We start from the raw sequence: 25,833 nt of genomic DNA on the forward strand, positions 1-25,833 counted from the left end.
CACAATCCACCTTCACTAGGGGCTACCAGAGAGGTGGCTACAGGGGTAACAATAATAAAGGCAGAGGCAAAATTAATACCTCCCGCTCTGCCTCCGCTCCTACCCAATGACTTGCCTTCACTCTCCCCAGACCATCCCACTCCAGTCGGGGGCAGACTACAACATTTCCTTCCTTTCTGGGCTACTATCACCTCAGACAAATGGGTGACACAAATAATTCGGTCAAGCTACTGTCTCAAACTAAAATCCATCCCCCCAAACATTCCACCAAAAAACCGCCCCATGTCACAAGAACATTAGTCACTTCTCAAACAGGAGGTAATCTCCCTCCTACAAAAGAGTGCGATAGAGCCAGTTCCTACCCACCAACTAAATATAGGAGTTTACTCCCTATATTTCCTCCTACCAAAAAGGGACGACACTCTAAGGCCCATCCTGGACCTCAGACCCCTAAATCACTATATACATTCAGACCATTTCCACATGGTCACACTTCAGCAGGTACTTCCCCTGCTCTCCCAAAACGACTTCCTTGCCACCCTAGACCTCAAGGACGCCTATTTCCACATTCCCGTTCACACAAAGTATCTCCGGTTTGTAGTGGACGGTCAACACTATCAATTCAAAGTGCTTCCATTCGGAGTCACCACAGCACCGCGCGTGTTTACCAAGTGCCTAGCGGTCGTGGCAGCACACCTGCGAAGACAACACATACACGTCTTCCCATACCTCGACGACTGGCTAATAAAAGCCAACTCATACAACCAGTGTGTACAACACACTCAAGCAACTATACAGCTACTTCACAAACTGGGCTTCACCGTAAACCACACGAAGTCCCATCTGCAACCGTCCCACATAAAACAGTACTTAGGTGCCACAATAGACACCTCAAAAGCGCTAGCCTACCCCAGTCCTGCCAGGATAGCCAACATTCAAGCCCTACGCGCCAGATTTCAACCAGAACACTGTCTGACAGCACGAGGGTTCATGCAACTCATAGGAATAATGGCCTCTTGCATCTTCATAGTACCTCATGCAAGACTCCAAATGCGTCCTCTCCAAGAATGCTTAGCGCGCCAATGGAACCAGGCCCAGGGTCAACTGACAGATCTGGTGTTGGTAGACGGTCGTGCTAATCGCTCTCTGCAGTGGTGGACCACCAAAAACCTTTCCAAAGGGCGACCGTTCCTGGACCCTGTTCCTCAGATAGTACTAACAGCGGATGCATCGCTCTCCGGCTGGGCAGCTCACCTACTACATCACATACAATCTATGCACAGTGTGTAATCTGCAGCTCATATGCCTCGAATGGCAAATGCTACTTACCAGTATGCATCTGTTCTTGGCATGTAGAGCAGCAGATCTACACACGGCCACCCGCCTCCCCGGCTACCTTTATCTGTTCCAGGTTATCTTATTTAGATACAGCACACATGGGCATCTTCACTGCTATCACTACGCTCCATCATTTCCCTGCTGGCGAAAAACAATCTGAGGATGGAGCCGAAGCCCATGCGCAATACGATCCAAAGGAGGAGTCACATACCTCGTGACTTCCAAAGACTTTCCAAGAGAAAAACAACTGCAACATCCGGGCCCAACACCAGATGGCGATCTATGCACAGTGTGTAATCTGCAGCTCTACATGCCAAGAACAGATGCATACTGGTAAGTAGCATTTGCCTTCCTTCAAACTTAAAAACAACTCACTACCCTTCCTGTAAACCTACAAACTCTTTACTATGCCTAACCTTACCCTGAACCCTAAAAACACCTTATTACTTCTCCATTCTATTCATACCTGACCGCTAAAAAATTACTTATAACCCCAATACAATTATATCTCTTAAATGTGTTGTAATTGTAATGTTTTGTAACTCACTTCTTAACTTACCTCATATTAATGGTAAGTGTATTTTCTCATTGTGTATGTGTTGTAATGATCACCAACTGCAAAGATATAATGAAATCCATGTCCGCTGAAATAAGATGAAAAAGAGATTTCTCCACCTGAGTGGTGGGCTCTTTTTCAGTCCAATGGCTGTTAAGGTGTCTGAGCAAATGTGTGACGATTTTTGTTTGTTTTCTGATTGAGATGATCACAGAAGATGTTACAAGGTCTAAAAAGAATGTGCGGATTGCGCTTAGGTAGGTGATATGTCACAAACATAGTCTGAGATGTGAATCAATAGTCTAGTATGAAACCCATGCATTTCCAAACTGTACAGACCATGGAAATCAATCAGAACTATAAGGAAATATGGGCATTTAATGGTTTTCTCAAATACACTACCCACACCTTTTTATTTGTTATGTAACAGAATGGAGCCTCATGACTTGAGGTCTATAATGGTCGAGTCTGTACCATGTATTTGTAGAAAAAAAATCTAAATGTAGTAGTATGGCGGGCCCATCATCCCGAAGAATGACAACATTCCTTTTACTCTGGAGGACATAATAGCTTCTCCTGTATTGATCACATCATTACTGATTGATGCAGTATAGGTAGACTCCGCAATACCAGTTACTAGCGAGAGCGATATATGGTCACTCACCATTATGGGTAGATCTGAAGGGATGGGATGCGATGTCCTACAACAGATTAGAGAATGGACCCTTGAATTTTGAAGGATAGGGCAAAGGTAATGCAACTTGGGGAACCAACAGACCTTTTTTTATTTTTTAACTGAGAATCTCCAATCCATGCCCCCTCAACTACAGTCTGGCAGACCATCAAGACACTTACCAGGGTGCAAGTGATTTCATTAATGACTGCCAAGGGGCTGACCGCATTAATGACTACCAAGGCTAACTGCATTGAGGAGGTCATGCTTGGGCTAGAAAGAAGGCTTACACAGGGGAATGACTAACAACTAGAACTGGAATTACAAATGACGCAAAAGGAATGCCAGGATATAATGACGAGGAAGCGATAAACAGTTTTCTGGCCACCCAGAGACATTTCCATTGATGTTGGAAATAAAGCTGCCAAACGTCTGGCATGGCTGGGGAGACAAGATCAAAGTCATATTTGAGTATCAACACTTACTGGAATGGAAGGGGTGAAATAACCAGACACTCTGATATTGCAGCTTCATTTACCGAATACTATGCTGTGTTATACCAGATGGAAACTGAGACAAGGAGAAACCATATCGGTGCATTCCTAAAAGACATCTCCCTCCTAAAACTGACCCTTGACAACTGTCTCATTCTAAAGGCAGACATAATTGAGACTGAAATATGAGAGAAGATCAGATACCTACAGTCTGGGAAAGGGGCATGAAACAGCAGGCTACCTATGGAATTATATCAGAGATTAGCGAGTAAGTTAACTTTACACCTCAATATATGTATGACCTTGATGGTGTTTACACTCAAGAAAGGACTACTTTTGATTTCTGTGGCTCCTATTGGCCGATTTTGTTGTTAAATGTTTGTGATACAGATTCTGGCTAAGGTGTTGGCTTCTTGATTGAGGAAAGCGACATTAACGCTGATGCACCTGGACCAGTTGGGGTTTATGACAAACAGAAGTATCCACCTAAATCTTAGATGCCTATTTGGCTGCTTGGAGTACGCGGCAACCACAGTGGAGCCAACTGTTTTCCTGGAATTAGATGCACCCAAGGCCCTCAACACCCTGGAATTGGTTTTTATCTTCCAAGTTTTGGATTGTATGGGTGTCAGCCCAGACCACATGGCGGGGCTGAGGCTGAGGCTGCTAGATAATGAACCATGAGCTAGGTTTAGGGGGACATGGATGTTTTTTGTAGCCGTGTAAGCTAGAAAGAGGAACACTACAGAGGTGCCCATTGTCCCCAGTGATCTTTTCCCTGGCAATGGAACCATTGGCGCGCTGGATACATAATGATGCATTATCGAGGGGACAGTACTTGGGAAGAGCTTATCTCACTGTACGTGTACGATATACTGCTATATGTGGACAAACCGCGGTTGACTGTGCTGCGCATACCTGCGATCTTTGGTAGTTACTCAGACTGCATATAAACTGGAGGAAATTGGAGCTATATCCACTCTCTACTGGGTGCACTTTGGTGCACCATCACTGTGGATGCGGCCATTTTTCAATGTTTGGGTATCCACGTCACACAAGACCAAGAAGAGTTCCAGTGTAGAAATCTTTTTACGGTCTTCAACTAGTTCCAGGCAGATGTTAGACATTCGGAAGGTCTGCGCCTCCTTGGTAGGGCGGCAATTTTGAAAATGATTGTACTACCGAAATGTATATATGTTATGTTATGTTAACCAAATTTATATAGCGCACAGCTGCCCCAGCAAAGGGGCGTCCCGCCACATAAGGGATACCTCCTGATTGCTTGGAGAAAGTTAAGACAAAAATAAGAATGTTACCGTGGCATGGCAAGTCATCCATAAATAGCACTGAGAAAGCTAGTCTAAGGAGTGTATGGGGGTGCATTACCCTCTCGGACGTCTAAGCATATTGTAGGCCTCCCTGATAATAACCGACAACAAATGACCTTTTCTCCGCTTGACAAACCTTCACTGAGAATAGCTAGACATGCACTAGCGCCACAGGGACATCTGGCTGTGTTAGGTTATATAACCACACTCCTGCAGCACACTCAATTAGTGATTAAGGTATGAGATACAACCACAGAATATATGAAATGAGAAGTGATCCTGACGAAAGAGACACCGATGTTGGTGTGTGAGCTGTTGCAGGAGGTTGGCGACTTGCAGGGTTGCAACATAATTGCGATTAGTAAGCTAGGAGACTTGTGAGGGGTAGATGGAATCGTGCCATTTGATATACACTCCAAATGGAATACTAATTAGTGTACTCAGACGTATAAATATGTAAATTTAACAAAAGTCCTAGCCGTCCATGTCCCAACGAGAACGACGATTGAAGACCTCTCCCCTTTGGAGAACTGAATACTGTCGGAATCCCTCCAACAGAGTTCTATACCACTAATCTACAGGAAAATAATCACTAATACTCCAGATCCGTTAGAGTCTCTGCAGGAAAAATGGGAAGAAGACCTAGGGGTATTTCTGGATGGGGAATGGGAGGAGGCACTTTTTGCCCCAAGAGAGGGGTCAATGAGTGCCAGTTTCTGACTGGTACAACTTAATTTTTTACACAGAGCATATCTCTCCAGTACACTCCTGGTAAAGACCGGCAGTGCGTTGTCTGGTTAATGTCTGAGATTTGTAGGCTAAAAGCCAGCTTCATTCAGACATCTGGGAGTGCCCCCGATTAAGAGACTTCTGGAAGGGAGTGGAAATTGTCTCACTGAGCTCACATTTTTTCAGAATTGCCCACCACCATATTAGCTGCATTAGATTTATGGGGAGAAACCAACTCCAGAAATGTCGGAGAATACTATACAGATTGGGGCTCATGGTGGCAAGAAGGAATGTAGTCAGATGGTGGGGTTTTGCCCTTACCCTTGAAATTGAACAATGGACGACAGACATGGACATTAACAATGACACCAAAGCACACACACTGCTGTTTCACTGCAATCCCTGATAAGAAAGAAGTCCAGTGTGGTCGTGTATGATAATGAATTCTTCCTGTTTAATTCACAACCAGGTTCTGTACATGTTACGCACCAACAAGAAGCAGCTAACACGTTTCGCGCACCGGACCTTTCCAGGGCTAAGCGTATATCTGATAAATGGTATGTATCACGAAAGTCATCACCCTGATAAGTTCAACTCCCAATGCGTGAGCCCCAGATCTGTTAGTACCCAAATGTAGGCATCTCAGGGGGCAGGAAATGGATTTTGATCTTGGCATTCGTGGGCTGTTGATGCTTTTCAGCAGGCTTATCATGGTCCTGCGGGATAAACTGCGAGTCCCTTGATTTAGCGGCACTCTATTTTGAATTACTGAGAGACCGTTTCCCCCTCCGAGACCTACGTTCCTGTAGTTCCATAAGACTGTAGATTATCTTGGGTACAGAACACACTGTTGAGGATCCACATTGACAGCAGGCCAGGAGCATTTTCAGTTTGCCATGCTCCCCATTGGCCTCACCAGCACTTCTCCGGTGTTCACTAAAGTGATGGCAGTAGTTGCTACCCATCTTAGAGGTCTGGAATTTCTGTATTCCTGTACCTGGACGACTGGCTGCTGAAGATGAGCTTGCATTGTTCAACACTCCGTCCCTCATCCCCTTTGGTTTTGCTTTGTTCGCCCTAAGTTGGCAGGGTATGCCCAGACGTGGGTCCCTTGCTCACTTTGCCACTGGTCCAGGGAAGACATGGCTTGGCAGTTCGGGCCGGACTGTTCCCATGAGTCACATGGTCAGACTGATTTGCATATGGCCATGTCTGAACTGGGGTGGCGGAGTGAGCTAAAGAATGATGAGGGATTAAAACCAGATCAGTTGACTGGGGGTGAGTGCTTGCATTGTTCAACACTCCATCCATCATCCCCTTTGGTTTTGCTTTGTTCGCCCTAAGTTGGCAGGGTATGCCCAGACGTGGGTCCCTTGCTCACTTTGCCACTGGATTCAAGCTGGCCTGGCTGATGGCGGCTGATTTAGCCAGAAACCGGTCCCAGGATGCTTGTTTCCGGTCCAGGGAAGACGTGGCATGGTAGTTTGGGCTGGACTGTTCCCATGAGGCACAGGGTCAGACTGATTTGCATATGGCCATGTCTGGGGTGGCGGAGTGAGCTAAAGAATAATGATGGATTAAACCCAGATCAGTTGACTGGGGGAGAGTGCTTGCATTGTTCAACACTCCGTCCATCATCCCCTTTGGTTTTGCTTTGAAGATGAGCTTACAGCAATCTGTTTTACACCATCTTAATTACGACAGATGGATTTAACATAAATTAGTCAAAGCCCCCCCTGATTCCATCACAGAACCTTCCATTCATTGAGGTGGACCTGGACACGGAGTTCAGTCCCTTTCCTCCGCAGCAACAAGACTGGAACATGGCTCTGAGGCTTATTGACCTCTTAACCTTGTTGCATCCTCCTTGCCCACTATGCCAGATTGCACATGGGAGCCCTGCATTGGAACCTAAAGTCCCTGTAGCCCAAGAAACAAGGCCCCCTTTCCGACACAATCCAGGTTTTGGAGACCGCAGACCAAGATCTGCAGTCGTGGCTGACCAGTCACAGTTGGTCCTGTATCAGGCCACTCTTCCTCCCCCAGACCCCCCCCCCCCCCCAGCTGACAGTTGTGATGAGAGGATTTTTCTGGGTTCTGATGAGTCCTTTGGAAGAGGATAATATCAAAGGTATCTGGTTTCCAGCAGAGTCCACTTCACATTAACCTGTTGGTGCTACGCGGCATCTGTTTTGTTCTGAAAGCTTTTCTTCTTTCATGAGTTATAGGGAGGTTGGTGCACATGCTCACGGACCACACTGCCGCCATGTGTTACTGCAACAAGCAGGGCAGATTGGGCTCCTGCTCCAGTGACCGAAGGGGCTCTGCGCCTCTGAAGGTGGTCTTCTCTGAATGCTAGAGTGAATGAACTGAGCAGACAGACATTGTCTGGCATAGCAAAGTGGCATCTACATTTTGAGGTGACAAGGGCGTATTCGACCACTGAAGTAAACCCTGTCTAGATCTGTTCGGCACCATTAAAAATGGGCAATGTCAAAAGTTTTGCATGTTGGAATTTCAAGAGAAACACACAGAATGCATTCCGACTGCAATTGAGGAAGGGACTCGTATATTTTCCCACCACTGCCACTCATGACGTGAGTTCTGAAGAAGATGGACGACCGGACCCAGGTCAAGCTGCCCTCATACTAGGCCAGAGACTGTGGTACCTGGAACTCCTGAATATGAGAATATGCCCTTCTATCAGGCTGCCATCTGGTAGAACCTTATGTTTCAATAACAGGACAGGGTCATTCACCCGAGCTTCTCAACTTACATCTCCTTAAGGCAGGCAGTTGATTGTATTCGACTTACCACCTGAAGTGGTGGAGTCTTCCTCTTTGCCAGACACACCTCTACTAAAGCCATCTACGCTGGACGCCTGGACAAGTTCATAATATAGTGTGGTGCATGGAACTTGGACCCATTTTAAGCGAAACTGTCGGAGCTTCTTGCTTTTTCTTTTCAGGTCCACAAAGTCTTTCAGTGTGCACTGTAACAGGATATTTGTTGACCCTTTCAACCTTTCTGCGTTTTCTGGACCAACCGTTCTTCTTTAACTCACCTTTTGTGATGAGGTTTATTAAAGGCTTAATACATATGGTACCCTCCCAAACAGTTTGTACTACTCCTGAGTGACCCCAACTTGGTCTTTACATTCCTCTCGCATAGCCCCTTTGAGCCTGTGCATAGTGGCTTTCTGCTTCTCCTGACTTGGAAACTTTTCAGTGCAGCTGCCCTAGGCCACCTTCTTTTAAGACAGATTGGTGATGATGACTGGGTTGCCTTCTTACAGAAACTTGGCATTCCCTTCCACGTTGGGCATGTAATTGACGCTACCAGCTGTTTTTTTTACCTCTCTCACCCCTCAAAAGAGGAAGAGAGGCTCCATCGGTTGGCCCCAAAAGCACTTTAAGTTCTTACTGTGATCATATCAAGAAACGATCAGCTGTTTGTGGGGTTTTCTTGAGCAAAGAAAGCTAACACTGTGCAGAAGAAGATCCTGTCGAGGTGAATAGTCCCCTGTCTCAAGATCTGTTATGCACTGGCTAAGAAGCAATCCGTGGAAGACCTAAGAGCTCAATCTACCAGGGTCAAGGCTGCTGTTTTGGCCTTATGGGTCCCTTTTGTTGATATCTGCCAAGCTGTGATGTGGACTCCAGTGCAGTAGTTAATGAAGCACTACTTCCTTGAGAGCCAGTTCTGCAAGATTTTTTGGTTGGAGCCTAATTCAGACCTTCCATCTTGACTAGGTACTGCTTTGGTATCTACTCCAACATGAGGATTCTGCTCTTAGAAGTATCTATCAGAAGAAAAAGTTACTTAGCCTTGTTAATTGACTTTATGATGGATAACCTATCTAACCATAGATTCCTCACTGCCCTTCTATAGTCCTCTTCTGTGGGATGCCCTCTTTTTAACATCTAAAAAAGTGCCAAGTTAGTGATCAGAACACTGTTACCAACAATGTGCAATCACACTCTGCTCTGAGGCCATGGAAAGTGAAAGAGACCAGAAACAGACCTCAGCACATGGGATGGTACTTCAAAGCGTCTTTGTTCTGCCACTTCTGAGGTGAGTGGGAGTCAGAGTAGATCCTCATAATGCAACCTATCTGGACTGTTCCCATAGGGAACAGGGTAAAGACTGATTTGCATATGGCTGGGTTTAAACTGTAATGGGAGCAAAACAAACCAATGGATTTAGGCCCAGATATCTACTGGGGTGAATGTTTGACACTGTTCAACATTCTGTCCATCAATTGTTCTTTTTGCACCGATCTGTAAGCATGGGCACTGCTACAAAAAAATTCTCCAGATTCAGTCAGTCTGCCACCTGGGAAGATATTCTAAGGTGAGGAATCTGCAATTGGAGTATTCTCCAGAAAAAGCATTACTGAGGGTAAGCAACTAGTTCTTCAGTCCCACGTCCTTAGATGATCTGCTTGGCATCCCTGCTTTCATGCATAAAATTCCTTGGTGGTGATCAAACTAAAAATAGTAAATGGGGTGAGGGCGTAGTTTGGGAAAGCGAGAGATATGCATGCTTTATCTGATGTGGAACTGTTCCTGCCCCTTCCCATGGTCAGGGAGCATTTCCTGTCCGTTTAGAGGAAGTGAAATGCAAGAGTAAATGTATAACAGTTGCTAAGCTTATCTATATTGATTTGAAAGGCACTTCTAAATGATTTGAATTTAGTTTTTTGCACTGAATGATTGTTTTCCTTTATGATTTATAGCAAGACGAATATCATATGGTCCATCTTGTGTGCTCAACCCTCACTCCGCCCAGTTCGCCCAAATCTAATACCAATAGAAAAATTGCTGGATCATCGGAAGCCATCAGTAATTCTGTGAGTTGCGATTTGCTTCTTAGTAAACTTTCTGTCCTTGAGTTTTGGTTCTACATTTCATATGCACAGCTTCTTTGACAGATTAAGGGGTGCATTCACAGTCTGTGCTAATGCAGACTTTCTCCTGTTATCCACCGCATACAGAAATATTTAGCGTTTGTGGCTATTTTCTCTCTTCTCTCTATACACTGTTTTTTTCCTCCTTTTGGTTGATTGCTGTGATTATGTATTCACCATTCTTTAGTTAGTAACAACTGCGCTTTTCAGTATTTAAAAAAAAAAAAACTATATTGCTAGACCAAAAAATCAGCAAAGTAATTTTTCATTCAGCCTTTTTCTCTTTGTAAAACAAAATTGTCAATTTCTCATTCTTTTATATACTATATATGCAGCATTTATATTGCGCTCCCTACCCTTATGCGTGGCACTGAATCGCTTGCCTACTTGGGCAGCAAGTAACGCCCTGCAGGGTTTTGTTTGTTTTTCAATCCTATGTGGAAAGCGTTTTCATGTTGTGCTTTTTGACTACCGAAGTGTGGTTACCATGTTATGGGATGCAGTGGTTAGCAGTGAGTTGGATGAAGAGGTGTGAAAGATAGATGGGCAGTTTATGGTTTTCGTTAAGCTGCCAGCTTTGAGCAACTCTACAGGCCCCTTTATGTTGTTTCTTATGGTCATAGTGTACTTAGCTGGTTACTGCATTGGATTGTCGAACCTCATATTTTGTTTAAAGTTTTTGGTTCATAGCAGCCGTGGTTGGAGAGAAATAGTGTGGAGATCTGCTGGGATGGATTTTGTTGCTAATATACAATATCTGAATATTATTGTGAGACATAAAGAAGTGGTCATAGTATTTAGCAAGTTGGGACTTGCAGTTGGAGAGTAGATTAGCGTCCTCAATTTGACCAACAGTAAATGACATATCTCTTCAGTTATTCCTTGCCTATTTAGTTAGTTATGGCAACTTTATTTGCTGGTAAAGTACTGGGTGATGAACAACCCGAAGCACATATCTGTTATGTGACTGTAAGAAGACTAAGATATAGTTGTCTGCCGACCACTGACTGTCATGGTAGTATGTGTGCTGAAAGGGTTTACTTATTAATAAACATTACTACATTATGCCCATGCTAACCGTGGATCAGCCCTAAGCTGCCTTGATATAGGAAGTAGTGTGCTAGTAGAGTTGTTTAATATTTGAGGGCTGTAATCTGTATATTTAAGTTGAATGTGAGAATATCTTTTATTGTTTTATCCCTGGGCTTTGGAATGATGTAGTTATCTTGATAATAGCTATATTTAAAACTGTCTTGACATGTATATGCTCCTGGATGCTTCGAATCTTGCATAGTAGCAAGTTGTAGAGCTTGCTGACTTGTAAACAGAAAAAGACACACAATTGATGGACGGAATGCAGAACAAATCAAAACATTCACCCCCAGTCAATAGATCTGGGTTAAATCCATCATTCTTTTGCATACCATGACACCCCAGTTTAGACCTGGCCATATGCAAATCAGTCTTGACCCTGTGCCTCATGGGAACAGTCCAGCCCAAACTGCCAAGCCAGGTCCTCCCTGGACCGTAAACAAGCATCATAGGACCGGTTTCCTTGAAAGCAGTACCTCCTATGGATTCCTTATGGTAAGATGATTAGTGGTGCAATTCTGGAGCATGGTGTCATATTTTGCTTGTAGACTTGAATTTAACTTGTGGGTATAATGGTTCTTTTCATTGGTAGCCTCTGTGTACAATGTAAGGCTTTTGTTATCTAAAATATGCGAGTCTGAGTTTTCATTCTTTTGAAGCCACTCTTTGTGGCGTTAACAAGTAGTGTCAGGGTTAGTTCTAAATTCATGGTTACCCTAGGTTTCTGATTTCTCTTTATGTTGGAGGGGCCTCTAGATCCTTCGTCCACAGGGCTTTGCGGTGTTTAGGTTGTTGCTTATTATCCATGTGTTTATGGCGTGAAGGCAGTTGTCAAGTTTTGAGCTGTAGAGCTATTCTGTCTCAGCTATAGGGTGTCATCAGCATAGTTGTAACAAGTGAGGTTTAATGATTTAATCAGGTTTGGTAAGGGAGTTAGGTAGATGTTGAATAAAAGAGGGGGTATGATGGACCCCTGAGGGATGCCACAATGTTGTGTGAGGAGTTGATGTAAAAGGTGGTAGGTAAACTACACTACAAGAGATTATGTGAGTGAGGGGAATCATATGGTCATGGAACAGCAAGGGGGAAGCACACATTTCTACAGGACTCAACGCACCAATCAATGTGGGAAGATGACATGCTTTATGCTGGTTTTCTGAAAAAAGGGAGGTTATTCTGCTTCTGCCTTCTGAAGCCAGAGAAACAGTACACCAAGCCATCCTCTCCTCTGTTGATTATGCTCTGTGGCAGGACATGCAAAAATATCTCCTATTTCTCAGCATCAGATTATTTGAATGCTCACCTGACTTTTGGTGTTAGCCATGCACTTAATAATTGACCACCTGGTGAAGCTGCATTGGCTCCCTTTGAAGAAGCACACCTTCAAGCCCCTTGTATAATACACCACCCTGTTCATTGCATTGGACCTTTATTTTTACTGAGCACTATTCAGAAATTGTCCGGCCTGGCTGAGCGATCTGCAGTTCTCATGCCTGGCAGCCAAACATTTGGATCCTCCCACTCTATTCCTTGGATAAATTAATGGTAACCTTCTGTTCCCAAAAACCTTATAACTTTGGTACTCTTACCAAAAGTCTAGTCTTTGACCATTTTTGACCAACTGATAAGAGTATGTTCAATAATTGGAACCAGTCATTCAGTCACTTAAATGACATATCAGTGTTTTACCTCCCCTCCCCCCCACCCCCCCAGTACAAAAGCAGGGCCCTTCAGCAATTCGACAGGTGATGCAGAGGAACTGTCTTGGCATCCTGTTCTCTGCCTTTCAAGTGTGCTAAAGGGTGATACATGTGCCTCAACAGACCTGTCGAGCATGATTTGACACTGTAGTGTCAAAAAGGATGCTCAAAGCCCCCACCCTCCATATTCTCTTAACTTCCGAGGAATCACCTCTACCCATTCAGGTCAGCCTGTTTGCTCCTCAGAGGCATTGCACACCTCTTTCACACCTAGTCAAGGCTGAGCACAGGATGAGACTTGGCTGAGAATTACGGTAATTAGCCTTCTTTCAGTTCCTGGCAGGTAAAGGGTAACTTTATAAAAGTTACTTTTTGTTAATATTTATGAAAATTCCACTTCACCATTGAGTTGCATTCTTAATACCTACCAACAATAGTGCTTGGTCCAATATCAGAGATACAGTATTAGTATTTTAATCTGTGCTCTCATTTTCTACTTAGTACGGTTAGCACTGCCACAGTGAAAATAGCTTTTAGGGGCCTTGTCACTGTAAGGTCATGGTAACAATTTCCTTCATGTCCCACTTTTAAATACCATCCACCATACCTTGTGGCCTACAAAGCCTATATAGGGGTGAGTTACTGACTGATATTTAAAAGTGAGATTTTTACCTGGCAAAGTGGTGTGTGTGTGTATGTATGTGTGTATATATATATATATATATATATATATATATATATATATATATATATATTTTACGTAGTATTTGTTTAGGTTTATCATTAACATGAGAGCCACATTTACATTTTAACAGGTTTTCTAAAAAGAAACTATCAACATTTACAAATTTGCACCTTGTAGAGGTCTGAACCCCTCAACAACTTGGCACTATCCAAAGGGTGTTCAACCCGCATCTGAATTCCAAGCAAAATCCACTTGCACTGCATAACTCAGAGTTCTCAATGTTTTAATATTTTGGTCCGTTTATTGGACAGCCTCTTCCTTCGTAAAGTAGCCTTTCAGCCACTGTGTATGTCTCTTTTCCTCTTGTCTAGTTCCAGTGGGCATGGAGGACCCCACTGACAGGCAATATTCTTTTCAGCAATCCTCAATCCAAGGGTGGTCAGCAATGTGTTTTATTTTTTTCTTCAATGGAGCCCCTTGCCCCCAAATGTTTAACAAGGCCACACCATTGGTGAACCTGACATCTGTTGACCGTAACCTGGCCCAGGAAAGCAAAGATGCCTTCCCAAAAGTGCCCCAGAGAGGGACATTCTCAAGCTAGATAAAGGAACGTGTCCTTCTGACCTTATGCAAATGTCAGATGTCGCTTGCCACATTTTTAATAGTGTGACTATAGCCTGGTAGGATCTGTGTAGTATGCGCAGTTGCACTAATCAAAACCCGGTTGAAATTGCAATATCACTGGGTATCTTAATTCCCCCCTGAACTACTCTTCTAACTCAACTAGGTTTTTCTTCCAGTCCACTTTTAAATAGGTAAGTGGATCCAACAAGTTATTTATTATTTTCATATAAGTCACAGATGTGGCCTGTTTCAATAAGGGCTCCCTGAGCAGTGTAACCTTTTATGTAGAAGATATATCTATGCCGCTCCATCAATTTTTGCTTGCAGTACATGCTTGATTTGCAGATCCCTAATGGCCTCTGTGTTTGCTTACTCATATTCCTCCTGTAAATCCCTCCATGGAATTGTGGCCCCCTCCATATATCTTCGATAGTGATATTTCCAATTTTATTCCACTTGGCAAATCCATTGAGTTTTCTCACCTCTACTAGGGCGTCTCTGTCCCAAAGTGGGGTTCTTGACTTATTTTCTTGTGCCACCCCAAGTATTTTGCAACCGCTTTTTAGATATCCACTACCACTCTCGTGTAGATGGAGGGACTTCTTGTGAACTTTGAACTGTACAGGACTGCTGGATATCCCTTCTCCCCAAAGCCTTTTGGCCAGCTGTCAGTAATAGCTCCACGTCGGGAACAAATGCCCATTCATTAATCACATTAAGGTGCAAGTCCCAGTAATACTTCCAGATGTTGATGAGTGCATTGTGCCTTGGTAGAACCCCATTCCCCATAAGCTTTGCTAGGATGATTCTCGCTGCCCCCTGTTCCACAGACTGAGTCGAAGCTCCTCTTTCAGCCAACAAAAAACTCTTGAGGGATCTTGAATGAACTGTTCTGGAGTACATAAAGCAGGTAGGGTAATCATTGTATACAATGCAGCACAGCCCATGAGGGACCAGGGGAGAGCCCTAAACTGTTTAACGTCTCTTTTAAACTGGTCTACTATTGAGTACAAATTCCTGGTTAAGAACTGCACTGTATCTTTCGTAATGTATAAGCCAACATATTTAACATCATCCTGGGCTGTTGCCATCTTAAGAATTTGAAGAGGTTGACTAGGCCAGTCAGTGAGTAGACTCAACAATGTCATCCCCCCCCCCCCCCCAAAGTTGATTTTATATCCAGACCAGTTACCAAACATTTGGAATATAAGCAAAAGTCTAGGAATAGTAGGGTCAGGTTGTGCTATATAGAGGAGGCTATTGACTGCAAAGTATGAGATGTGTACCTCCCATCCCTCCCACCTCAGCATAGGCCACGCACTAGTGGGTGCTCCCAGCAGGTCAGAGGCTCCAGCGGCAAGGCTAATAGTACTGGGGAATGTATGACGTTACTACGCAAACATTTACAACACATGCCTTTACAATGCAGTTTTTGCATCGCAACATCCATTACAACGCATGTTTTTACAACGCATGCCATCACAACGCATTTTTAGAAACTACATTTACAACGCATTCCATTACAATGCATACCATTACATTGCATACCATCACATCGCATATTACTTTTAGGGCAACAGTAGGGGAAGTGTTGGATAGTGTAGGGGTAATAAGTACTAATCCCCATTACTTACCTTATAACTTCGTTGTAATGGCACGCGTTGTAGTGACATGCGTTGTAATGAGATGCCTTGTAGTGACATGCGATGTAATGGCCGTGTTGTAATGGCAGGCGATTTAAAGGATGTTGCGTTGTAATGAGCGCATTGTAAAGGTAGTGTGTAGTAATGACTGCGTTGTAAAGGTTGTTTCCCAGCACTGGGAAGGGGTCCTCTCCAGTTGAAATTGGTCTGACCAGACTGCATCCACCTTGACTCTAGCCAATGGCTTTTGGTACAGCAACGTAACCCATTTAATGTATTTGGGGCCAATTCCCACCCTCTCTAACAATAACCACTGATAGGAGGACCACTCCAAGACGTCTAAAGCTTTGTCTACATCTGTGGATATCACCACAGTGGGCTCACTCGCTCACACCATGGTTAGTGTAGGCAAATAGCCATCTAATGTTCAACCTAGTTCCCCTGTCGGGCATGAACTGTGACTGTTCAGTCTGTGATCGGCCCCCCCAACCACCCATGCCGTATAGTTTGTATTTTGGCCAGGATTTTTCAGTCTGCATTAAGCAGGGAGATAGGCCTATAAAAGGCACAGTTGCTAGACATTTTACCTTCTTTCAATATCTTTATTATTGTGGCCATATGCTGGTCCCTGCGCCAAATCCCGACTGCTCCAGCTTCTTGAAACATTCTGTGCATGGTCAGGGTGCTGTCTATTCCCTTGTGCTCCTGCCAGCTACCCTGAACTGGCAGGGCGCCTGTTTCCCTTTAAAATACATTAACTATAAGAAGCAAAGAGTGTCTCTGTACTTTTTTGAAACGGCTCCCTTAAATAGACCCCCCCCCCCATGTCATTGATGTGAATACCCATTTCTTACTTAGGCATTGGTGTCCTTCAATGAAAATGGTTGTTCTGAATTACTGTTGGGTATTTTGTTTACCCATGGTTTGGACCCAGCCCAGGGAAACCTTCTCACCCAGCAAGTACATCCGGACCCCATCACCTATGATGCAGAGTGGAGCCCCTTCCCCCCCAGGTTGTCCTCGCTTCCATTGGCTACATATGGTACATTTTCCTCTGCTCTTGAAGTCTTGTGTCGCTTTTCCCTAGATGTCAGAGGCTATTTCTCTGTTGCCTAGTTTAATTGGTGCTCCAACTACCAACTACCACGTCTGTCCACACCCAGGCTTCCACTGGGGTCGCGAAAGTCCCTGATTTGCCATCCGTGATCATTTGTAGTTTGGTAGAAAACATGAATATGTATTTTATTCCTTGTTCCCACAGCAGGCATTTCACTTCTCCAAAGCTAAGCCTCTGGATTCCACTTAAAGAGCAAAGTCTGTAAAAATATGTATATCTATGTTTTCGTATTGTAGGTGCGCCTGCAGTCATACCCTCTGGAGGATTGTGTCTCTATTATCAAAAAATTTGCTATTTATTGTTCTCTTGGGGGCCCCAGGCCTCGGTGGTGGGACGGGGGGCTTAGTGTGCTTGCTCAGTTGAGCAAACGTTTCAGATGCCTTTTGACTGTAGGGTATTATGGATGAAGCTCATAAGGAACAGCTCAACACTGGACCCTTCTGCCCTTCCTTGCAATACCACCACCCTGATATTGTTTCTTCTGGAGTGGCCTTCCAAATCCACAAGGCGTGCTTGGATCAACTCACTCTTTCTGTAGTTGCTCATCTTGAGGCTTGAGGGTTTCGGGTTTCATCCTTGAGGTGGGTTACTGTTTTTACTTTGATTGCAGTTTTTTCACGGACTTTCCAGATACTCACTTGCAGGAGGTTCACTGAATGGATTTCAGTAACTTCTTGATCTCGTAGATTGCTGATCTCGTAGATTGCTGCCATTATTTCCTTAATTGAGGCTTTCTTTCCCTTCAGTGCCTCGCTGTGGTGCATTTTCTAGAAATTCGCCCTCTGTCAGAGATATTTAACTTTTGCTGGCATATTGCAATCCATATCTATTTTATTGTGATGGGTAATTTGCCTCCTTTCCTGCAGCTTGTGTTGCTTCTGCTGGGCACACAGCATTCTACAATCCAATATGATGAAGGTAGGGCTCACTCAAGCTACTCCCGTCAACTACTACCTGGGAGAATGGAAGTTGCTCCTGAAGTATTTTCCAGCTCCTCGCTCCAGTAGTCTCTCGATTTTCTCACCCCATCAGGTATCCCCCACCTGTGGCCTGCACTCTATTTGTTCTTGTTGGAGCCGCAGATAACCTTCAGCAGGGTTGTGCTCCACCAGGCATCAGGTAACTGTTGATAATGCCACTACTTGCAATTTTCTGCCGACTCATCACTGGCCAGTCCCACCCCATACTCCTCTGGTATGGCAGCGTTACAGTCTCTGTTGGAAGGAAAGCACCCTGTCAGCAGGGCCCAATCCAGTGGGTCATCACCCATTCTGTCCTGTTATCTTCCCTGAGCGCCAGTCCTTTGTTCCCGGTCTTGGGACCCTGCAGAAGCGTGCCAGTTGGCTTTGACTTTTCCCTCATATCAGCGCGGTCTAATCACTACTTGGGTTGATGCTGCCCCTGCCAGTCGCAGCACCCCTAAAGCACCAGGTTACAAACGTCAGTGAGGCAGGATTGTAAGGGATGGGGTGGGGGGAAACGTGGTCTGCAAGTCGAGGCACCACAGCTTTCAATGGCGCCACCACTGGCTCTCCCAGCTCGGGATACACCTTAGCAACTGACTCTAGGCTGTGGCCTTACTTGTCTCTCCAGGCCACTTAATGTCACACCAGTTGCCACGCCACCAGCTGTGTAAGTACTAGCTCCATTTTCCATAAAATTGCTTAAAAATATATAGAAAAATATAAATACATGTCACTACCTCTTACCACTTTAATAAAGTGGTGTTGGGTAGGGCAGAACAACAAAACCTTCTACGTAAGTATATCTAAGACTCTAAACCAGAACGCAGCCAAAGTGTGCCAAAAAAAGTACGACTGCCTTTTACGTTCTGTAAAGACTGCAATTAGCCAATCATGTATTGCCTTATCGGCATATACTGCGCTGCCACTCCGCGCTGCCACTCCACTCCGCGCTGCCACTCCACTCCGCGCTGCCACTCCACTCTGCCGCCCCGCCCTGCGCCGCCTCTCCACTCTGCGCCGCCCCACTCCACTCTGCGCCGCTTCTCCACTCTGTGCCGCCACTCCTCTCCATTGGGCGCCGAGTGGAGCGGAGTGTCGGCACAGAGTGTCGGCGCTGTGAGACCTATGGATGATACATGCGCTTAACAAATACTGAATACAAATACATAAATACTGGGCACCGCCACTCTGCTCCACTGGGCACCGCCACTCTGCTCCACTGGGCACCGCCGCTCCACTGGGCGCGCTCCGCTCCGCTGGGCGCGCTCTGCCCCGCTGGGCGCCGACGCTCCGCTCCGCTGGGCGCCAACGCTCCACTGGGCGCCACCACTTCGCTCCGCTGGGCACCGCTGCTCCGCTGGGTGCCGCCACTCCGTTCCTCTCTGCGCCGACGCTCCTCTCTGCGCCGACGCTCCTCTCTCGCTCCTCTCTGCGCCGACGCTCCACTCTGCGCCGACGCTCCACTCTGCGCCGACGCTCCACTCTGCGCCGACGCTCCACTCTGCGCCGACGCTCCACTCTATTCCACTAGATACTTTGCTAGTCCACTCTACACAACTCCAATCTACGCTGTTCCACTGTAACCCACCTCACTACACACCACTACACTATAAGGTATTGCACTCAGCTCTACACCACTCCCCTGTAGGTCACTACACTCTACGCTACTTCACTGTAGGTCACTCCACCCAATGCTACTACATGGTTCACTATTCCACTGCACACCACTCCAATCTACACCGCTCCACTGTACCCCACCACACTATACAGTATTCCACTGTGCTTCACTCTAATCCCCTCTATGCTATTCCACTGTACACCCTCCACCACTCTATGCCACTACAGTCAAATCGGCTCTATTCCACTCTGCATACTCAACTCTATGCTATTCCACTCTACCACTCCAATCAATGCCATTCCACTGTACGCTATTCTACTTTATTCTATTCTACTGTAACACTCTACCCTACGCTATTCCATTGTATGCCTTCATACTCTACCTCACTCCACTATACACCACTACACACTCCGCCACTCCAGTGTACTTCACTCCACTGTGCGCTATATCACTCTATGGCACTTGACTACGCCACTCGACTCCCCACCCCACCCCACTCAACTCCCTACTCCACTCGACTCTCAACTCCATTGTACGCTAGTCTACTGTACGCTAGTCCACTGTACACTACTGGACGCCATGTTTTTTCATTCTACAACACTCTACTGTACTCCACTCCATTCTGCACCACCATGTGCTATTCCGGTCTATGCCACTCAACTGTATGCAGCTCTACGCCACTCTACTATATGCTATTCCACTCAACTCCACTTTATTCTATGCTGTTCCCTCTTTGCAACTTCACTTTACCCCACTGACTCTACTTCACTTAATTGTACATTATTTCACTGTATGCCACTCCACTCTATGCTATTTCACTGTACATAACTCCATGCAATTACACTTTATGCCACTCCACTCTATACAAGTCCACTGCATGCTATTGTAGTGTACCCCACTCCACTGTACCCGCTCAACAACACTGTACTCCACTCAACAAGTCTGCGCTCCTCTACCACACAACACAACATTGGTTATTACATGTAAACCCTCATGTGTTACTTTGTTTTTTGCAACAAAATAAGTGTTAATAAACAAAAGTGAGACAAAAATTATATATATTATAAAATATATCTACCATAACGGACAAAACTGGCCAGTATTCGTGGGAGTGTTGTCCCGGGGTTCGTGACATAGAGAAGAATGTCATCTGCATACAAAGATATTCGTTCATCCTTAGCCTCAGTGTTACTACGCAGAAACCCAGTCATATCCGGATGCCCTCTAATGACGCACGCAAGGGACTCCAGTACTAGAGCAAAAAGAAGGGGGGACAGGGGACATCCCTGTCTTGTCCCACGTTCTATTGGAAATTCCCCATAGATCCCTCCATTTACATGTACCCGGGCCATTGGCTGCTTGTTTAAAAGAGTTATCCATTGCCTAAATTTGGGACCAAAACCGAACCTTTCCAATATGGACATGTGATAAGGCCAGTGAACAGTGTCAAACGCTTTTTCAGCGTCGAGTGAGAGTATTAAGTACTGCCCTATTGCTAGCTACCTCAAGCCAATTATGCACTCTTCGCAGGTTTAATTTTGTGGACCTCCTTGGCATAAAGCCAGATTGCTCATGGTGAATGAGACTAGTTGTGACTGTTGTGAGCCTGCCAGTGAATACGCGCCAGTATCTTCGTTTCAATATTTAGAAGCGAGATGGAGCAATACGAGCTGCACTTCTGCGGCGGTCTATCTTTCTTGGCAGTCACTATTGTGGCAGTCCGGAGTTCTTCTGGTAGGCTGCCCACATCTAGCGCCTCCAAGTAAAGGTTCAACAGGTGAGGGCCCAATAAGGCACATTTTGTTTGAAGAGTTCTGGTGGCAGTCCGTTGGGACCCGGGGCTTTCCCGGACTTTAGATAACTGATAGCTGCCCCTACTTCCTCCAGTGTTATCTCCGCTTCCAACGCTCGAGCATCCTCTTTTCCTAGTCTGGGGACCTCTATCGCCTCTAAATAGCTTTCAATCTGGAACGGTCCCGCCAGGGGACGCTTGGCGTAGAAAGCCTTATAATAAAGAGTGAAGGCATCGGCTATCTCCACAGGGGTCACGTGACTCTGGCCATTGTCCGTCACTATCTGGGTTACCCACCTACTGTCTAGTTCTTTCCTACTGAGCCATGCCAGCAGCCTACCCGCCTTATCCCCAACATCGTAGAGGCGCCAATGCATGGCCTGAATCGCCTGTTGCCCATCGTCCCTGGCCATACCCAAGTAATCCTGGCGAAGAGTCTTCATTCTCCATAACACTATGGGATCGTCGCTTGAGAGGGCCTGCTTCTAACTGGAGGAGCCGTGTTTCGATTTCCGAAATATCTTTCAGGGCCTGGCCTTTTTTATGGGCTATTATGTTCTGGGCCCTATCTCGTAGGACTGTCTTGTAAGCCTCCCAGATGGCTATAGCCGACTCACCGAACCCATATTTTCTTTAAAATGGAGATTCGAGTCCACTCTAATTTCCTGTGCTACCTTGGGATCTTTGAGTTCCCAGGCATTGTGTCTCCAATCATTACCCAGGCGTTTCCTGCCTCTTCCCACTGTTAGCCAGAGGGGCGAGTGGTCTGAGAGGCCTCTTGCTAAATATTCTGCCTTTTGGATCTCCGTCACCTCTCCTGTCGGGGCCAGGATATAGTCTATTCTCGAAAGTTTTATGGGCTCCGGAATAGAAGGAATAAGCTCTACTGCCTGGGTGGTGCCTACGCCATTAGTCTGTTAACGCTAGGGTGTCCGTGAATCTCTTGAGTTGTCTCGCCGGAACCTGCAAGAGGGACCGTAGTGCGATCGCACCAAGGGTCCATTACGTCATTAAAATCTTCTCCTACGAGGTGGGTCTGCCTCCAAGAGAATGCCTGCAAATGTATCCAGCATCTGCTTTTGTAGCCTTGGATGTGCATATACGCTTGTAAGAGCAGTGTCCCTCCTATTCCATATGCCTTTTACTGCCACATATGTCCCATTCGGGTCTGTCCATGTGCGTTCAGTTCTAAAGGGCTGGGTTTTCTTTATTAAAATGGCAACCCCCTTCGCCCCAGTGTCTTCTAAGCTCCTCTACCCAAAAACTTACACTGCATGCCTTTCAGATGTATTTCCTGCAGGAAAATGATCTTGGGTTTCAACCTTTTAATATATGCCGAGACTAAGCCTCATGTCTCCCAACCCATTTACGTTCCAAGAGAGGACGGAGTATCTGTCAGCGTATTGTACGGCCATGGTGCGATTCTGGATGACCAGTATCAATGCTGAAAACGCCCCTTATCAGTCCCTGCAAAAGAACCAAAAGAACTTTACCCCAAGAAACCGCACCCCACATCCTCACGTGTCCTACACTAAACCCTGCAATCACCAACATAACTAGCATGGGTGCCCTTGTGATGTCTGTCGTTCCCACCCTTCCCCTCCCCCCAACCACCACCAAAACTATAAAGAATATGTCTCTAGTCCCGGACGATAGTTCACACAATCTCTTCCTTGACACAGACTCGTCTTGGTGGGGTGGCCTCGTTGCTGTGCCGCCGATTGGTTCTTCCGTCTCGCCCATGATTTACATTTCTTTGCCATTTTTGTATTGTTGTATTTGCCGGTCTTTGCTCCACTTCCAGGCCCGTCGACCTGGGCCCTTCTGTCTAAGGTATAGCTTTGAGTAGAGGGTGGTCCCCATCAGTATCCTCTGGGGAATCCTGGTCGGATTGGTCAGCGTGAGTGCTATCTCAATGAGTTGAGTCTCCAGTGGCAGCCCTGGCCCCCCCGATCCTCCTCCGGGTGATGCCCCTCTCTGTGTGTACGGTGTCCCTGGCTGCATTGACGCCAGGCGTCTTGAGTTTCTTGCAGTGAGACGCTGTCTCGGTTTCAGCCTCTGTGGTCGAGGCTCCCACTTCGATTGCAGGCCTCCTGAGTTGGATGCAGTATTGCTAGCCTTTGATCCAAGTCTCGGGCGTTCCTAAATCCAAGCTCAGGCATCTTCAGGTGTCTGGAAGAACTGAGTTGAATCTTGAAAGATCACCTTGAGCTCGGCTGGGAATAGGAGCATATATTGTATGTGCAAGGCATGGAGTTTGACTTTAACGGAGTTGAAGGACATCTGCATCTTCTGTACCTTCCTTGAATAGTCAGGGAAAATTATGACCCTGGTATTGGCTAACTTAAGTTCACCCATTTTAAGTACTTCCCTTAGAATTACATCTTGGTCCTGATAGTTTAAAAAACGAGCGATCAAGGGTTGAGGCGGAGCCCTGGGTGGGGGTCTCGCAGCCGGCATCCTAAGCGCCCTTTCAATGAAGAAGCAAGTGGAGAACTGAGCCCCTGGAGGGCATCACACAACCATGATGTCAAGAAGGTGGCGGTGTCAGTGTTTTCCTGTCCTTCGGGTATTCCGATAAAGCCGAGGTTGTTTCTCCGGGCCCGATTTTCAGTGTCATCAACCTTCCACGCGAGTTTCTGCACAGTAGCCTGTAATTCCTTGATATCGCCCCTTGAGGTACATGTTACGTCTTCCACTTTGGATATGCGGGCCTCCGTTTGAGTGACGCGATCTGCAATATTGCGAACATCCTGCCAGAGAAGGGTCACCTCCATACGTATCTCTGCAATCTTGTCTTCAGTGGCTTCTCTTGAGGCATGAATTGTCTGAAGAATAGCTGTGTTGTGTGGCACACTCGCGGCGTCTCCCTCTGGCTGTGTGTGCAGGGAGTACCTTAGTGTATTTGTCCATTTTCCCCATGTGGTGTGTCCTGGATTCCTTATCTTTAGCCATTTTCTAGTCTGACAGGAAGTGCTTCAGCCAGCTACCCCGCCTAGGGGCGAAAACGCCATTAGGAAAGTCAGAGACTCGTGCCGCAGCTAGTATCAAAGGAAGTGGCACTCGGGAGACGGGCACTGCGCACCCCCAGTTACAGCAAGCGCACACAGAGCACATCGATCGGTGCCGTCTTCACGAGCCACGCCCCCCAATGGCTCTCTCAGTAAGGTGAATTAACCTTTTTAGAGGGAACATCTCGGTACATAGCACAGTTTATGGCCCCAGGGAGTACAATACTGGATGGAGCGAAGTCTTTAGCCCTAAAAGGGTGTGGATTGCCACCTGGCCACTCGTGGAGCAGTAGTCAAGAAGTACTAACTCAACGCCGGGTCCCCCAGCTGCCGGGGTCCAGCCTTCTCCGCGGGCCAACAGTACACCCGCTGTACAGACATGCGGTACAGCAGGGCCCCACAACAGTCTTCCTGGGGGGGAGGGCCACGAAGGGGACAGCCAGGCAGATGAGGGTGTACCTGACTCTGTCACCCCAAGGGGTTTCGCTTCTGGCCAACGTGGGGGGGAATGGCAGAGTTCTGGTCAGCTATCTGTCTTATGCCGTCCTTGGGCCTTCCAGTCTCTCCTCTGCACTGCGGGTCGCATTCACCAGGATGTGCTTACCCCCAACTGGTTACGCCTGTGCCTTCATCCCCCCCCCCTCCGCCCGTACCCCAGGCTCTATGGCCAGCCGTCCACTGACCTCTGGAATCACAGGAGGCGGTAGGGGGTTCCCACGCCTGGAGGACCCCGCTCGGGCGGGCCTGCACCCCCTTCGCACCACAGGGAGCGGGAGTGGGAAATGCAGCCGCAGCAACTCTGGCGGTGATATCTGGCCACACACAACCCAGGCTGCTCTGTGCTCCCCGTCTCCCAGCCCCACGTCGATCCGGCCTGGGGGCAGAGCGCAAACCGCTCCGGCGCCCAGAGACACAAACGGCAGCGGCCTCCGTCACCAGCAGGATTCCGGTGCAGCTTCTCTCACTGCAGCGGGCCAGGGGTGGAAGGAACGAGGAGGCCCCACCTCGGCACGCAGTCAGCTACACCTCACCTCCCTCCCATCCAGGGAGGGCAGCCGCTCTGATCTTGGGCGCTCAGCGTGCGTCCCTCAGCTCCCAGACAACACACGATGCCAGATCCTCCCAGAAGGTAGGGACGGCGGCCTCGCCGGGTCGGCGTGGGGGCGACTCACCCCCTCCGGGTGGGCTCCCCACGCTGCAGTGTTCTCCGTTAGGCCCAGGCGGCCATCTTGGCGGACGGGCCCCGCCTTCCTCTCGGTCGCGCAGGCCTCGTCGCTCCACCTGTGTCGGCGTTGTGGGGTGGTTCTCCTGTGGGGGTGGTTCTTTTGTGGGCCAGGGGTGGTTCTCCTGTGGGCCAGGGATCCCTCTACAAGCGGCCAACGAATTTAGTCCTCAGAAGTGGCGTGAAGACTGGATAGAGACCAGGATTTACTGTGGGCGGCCGGAGCTCCGGCAAACGCAGCTATTCAGCCATGGTGCTGGCCACGCCCAACCGTGCATTGTCAGATTTAAATACTCAAGGCATTATTATAAGGTATGAAAAATTACTGTGACCGAAA

General features: G+C 46.8%; 1 protein-coding gene across 1 annotated transcript in view; it reads left to right on the forward strand.

Moving 5' to 3' along the window:
• Positions 1-25,833, forward strand: part of HERPUD2 (HERPUD family member 2) — a 268,181-nt gene that overhangs the window by 97,124 nt on the left and 145,224 nt on the right. The window contains exon 4 of the mRNA XM_085607481.1: positions 9,857-9,970. Coding sequence (XP_085463607.1) covers positions 9,857-9,970 — 114 coding nt within the window. The remainder of the gene's footprint in view (positions 1-9,856; positions 9,971-25,833) is intronic.

This window comes from Triturus cristatus, chromosome 5_2 (assembly GCF_964204655.1).
Source record: "Triturus cristatus chromosome 5_2, aTriCri1.1, whole genome shotgun sequence".
NCBI lineage: Eukaryota > Metazoa > Chordata > Amphibia > Caudata > Salamandridae > Triturus > Triturus cristatus.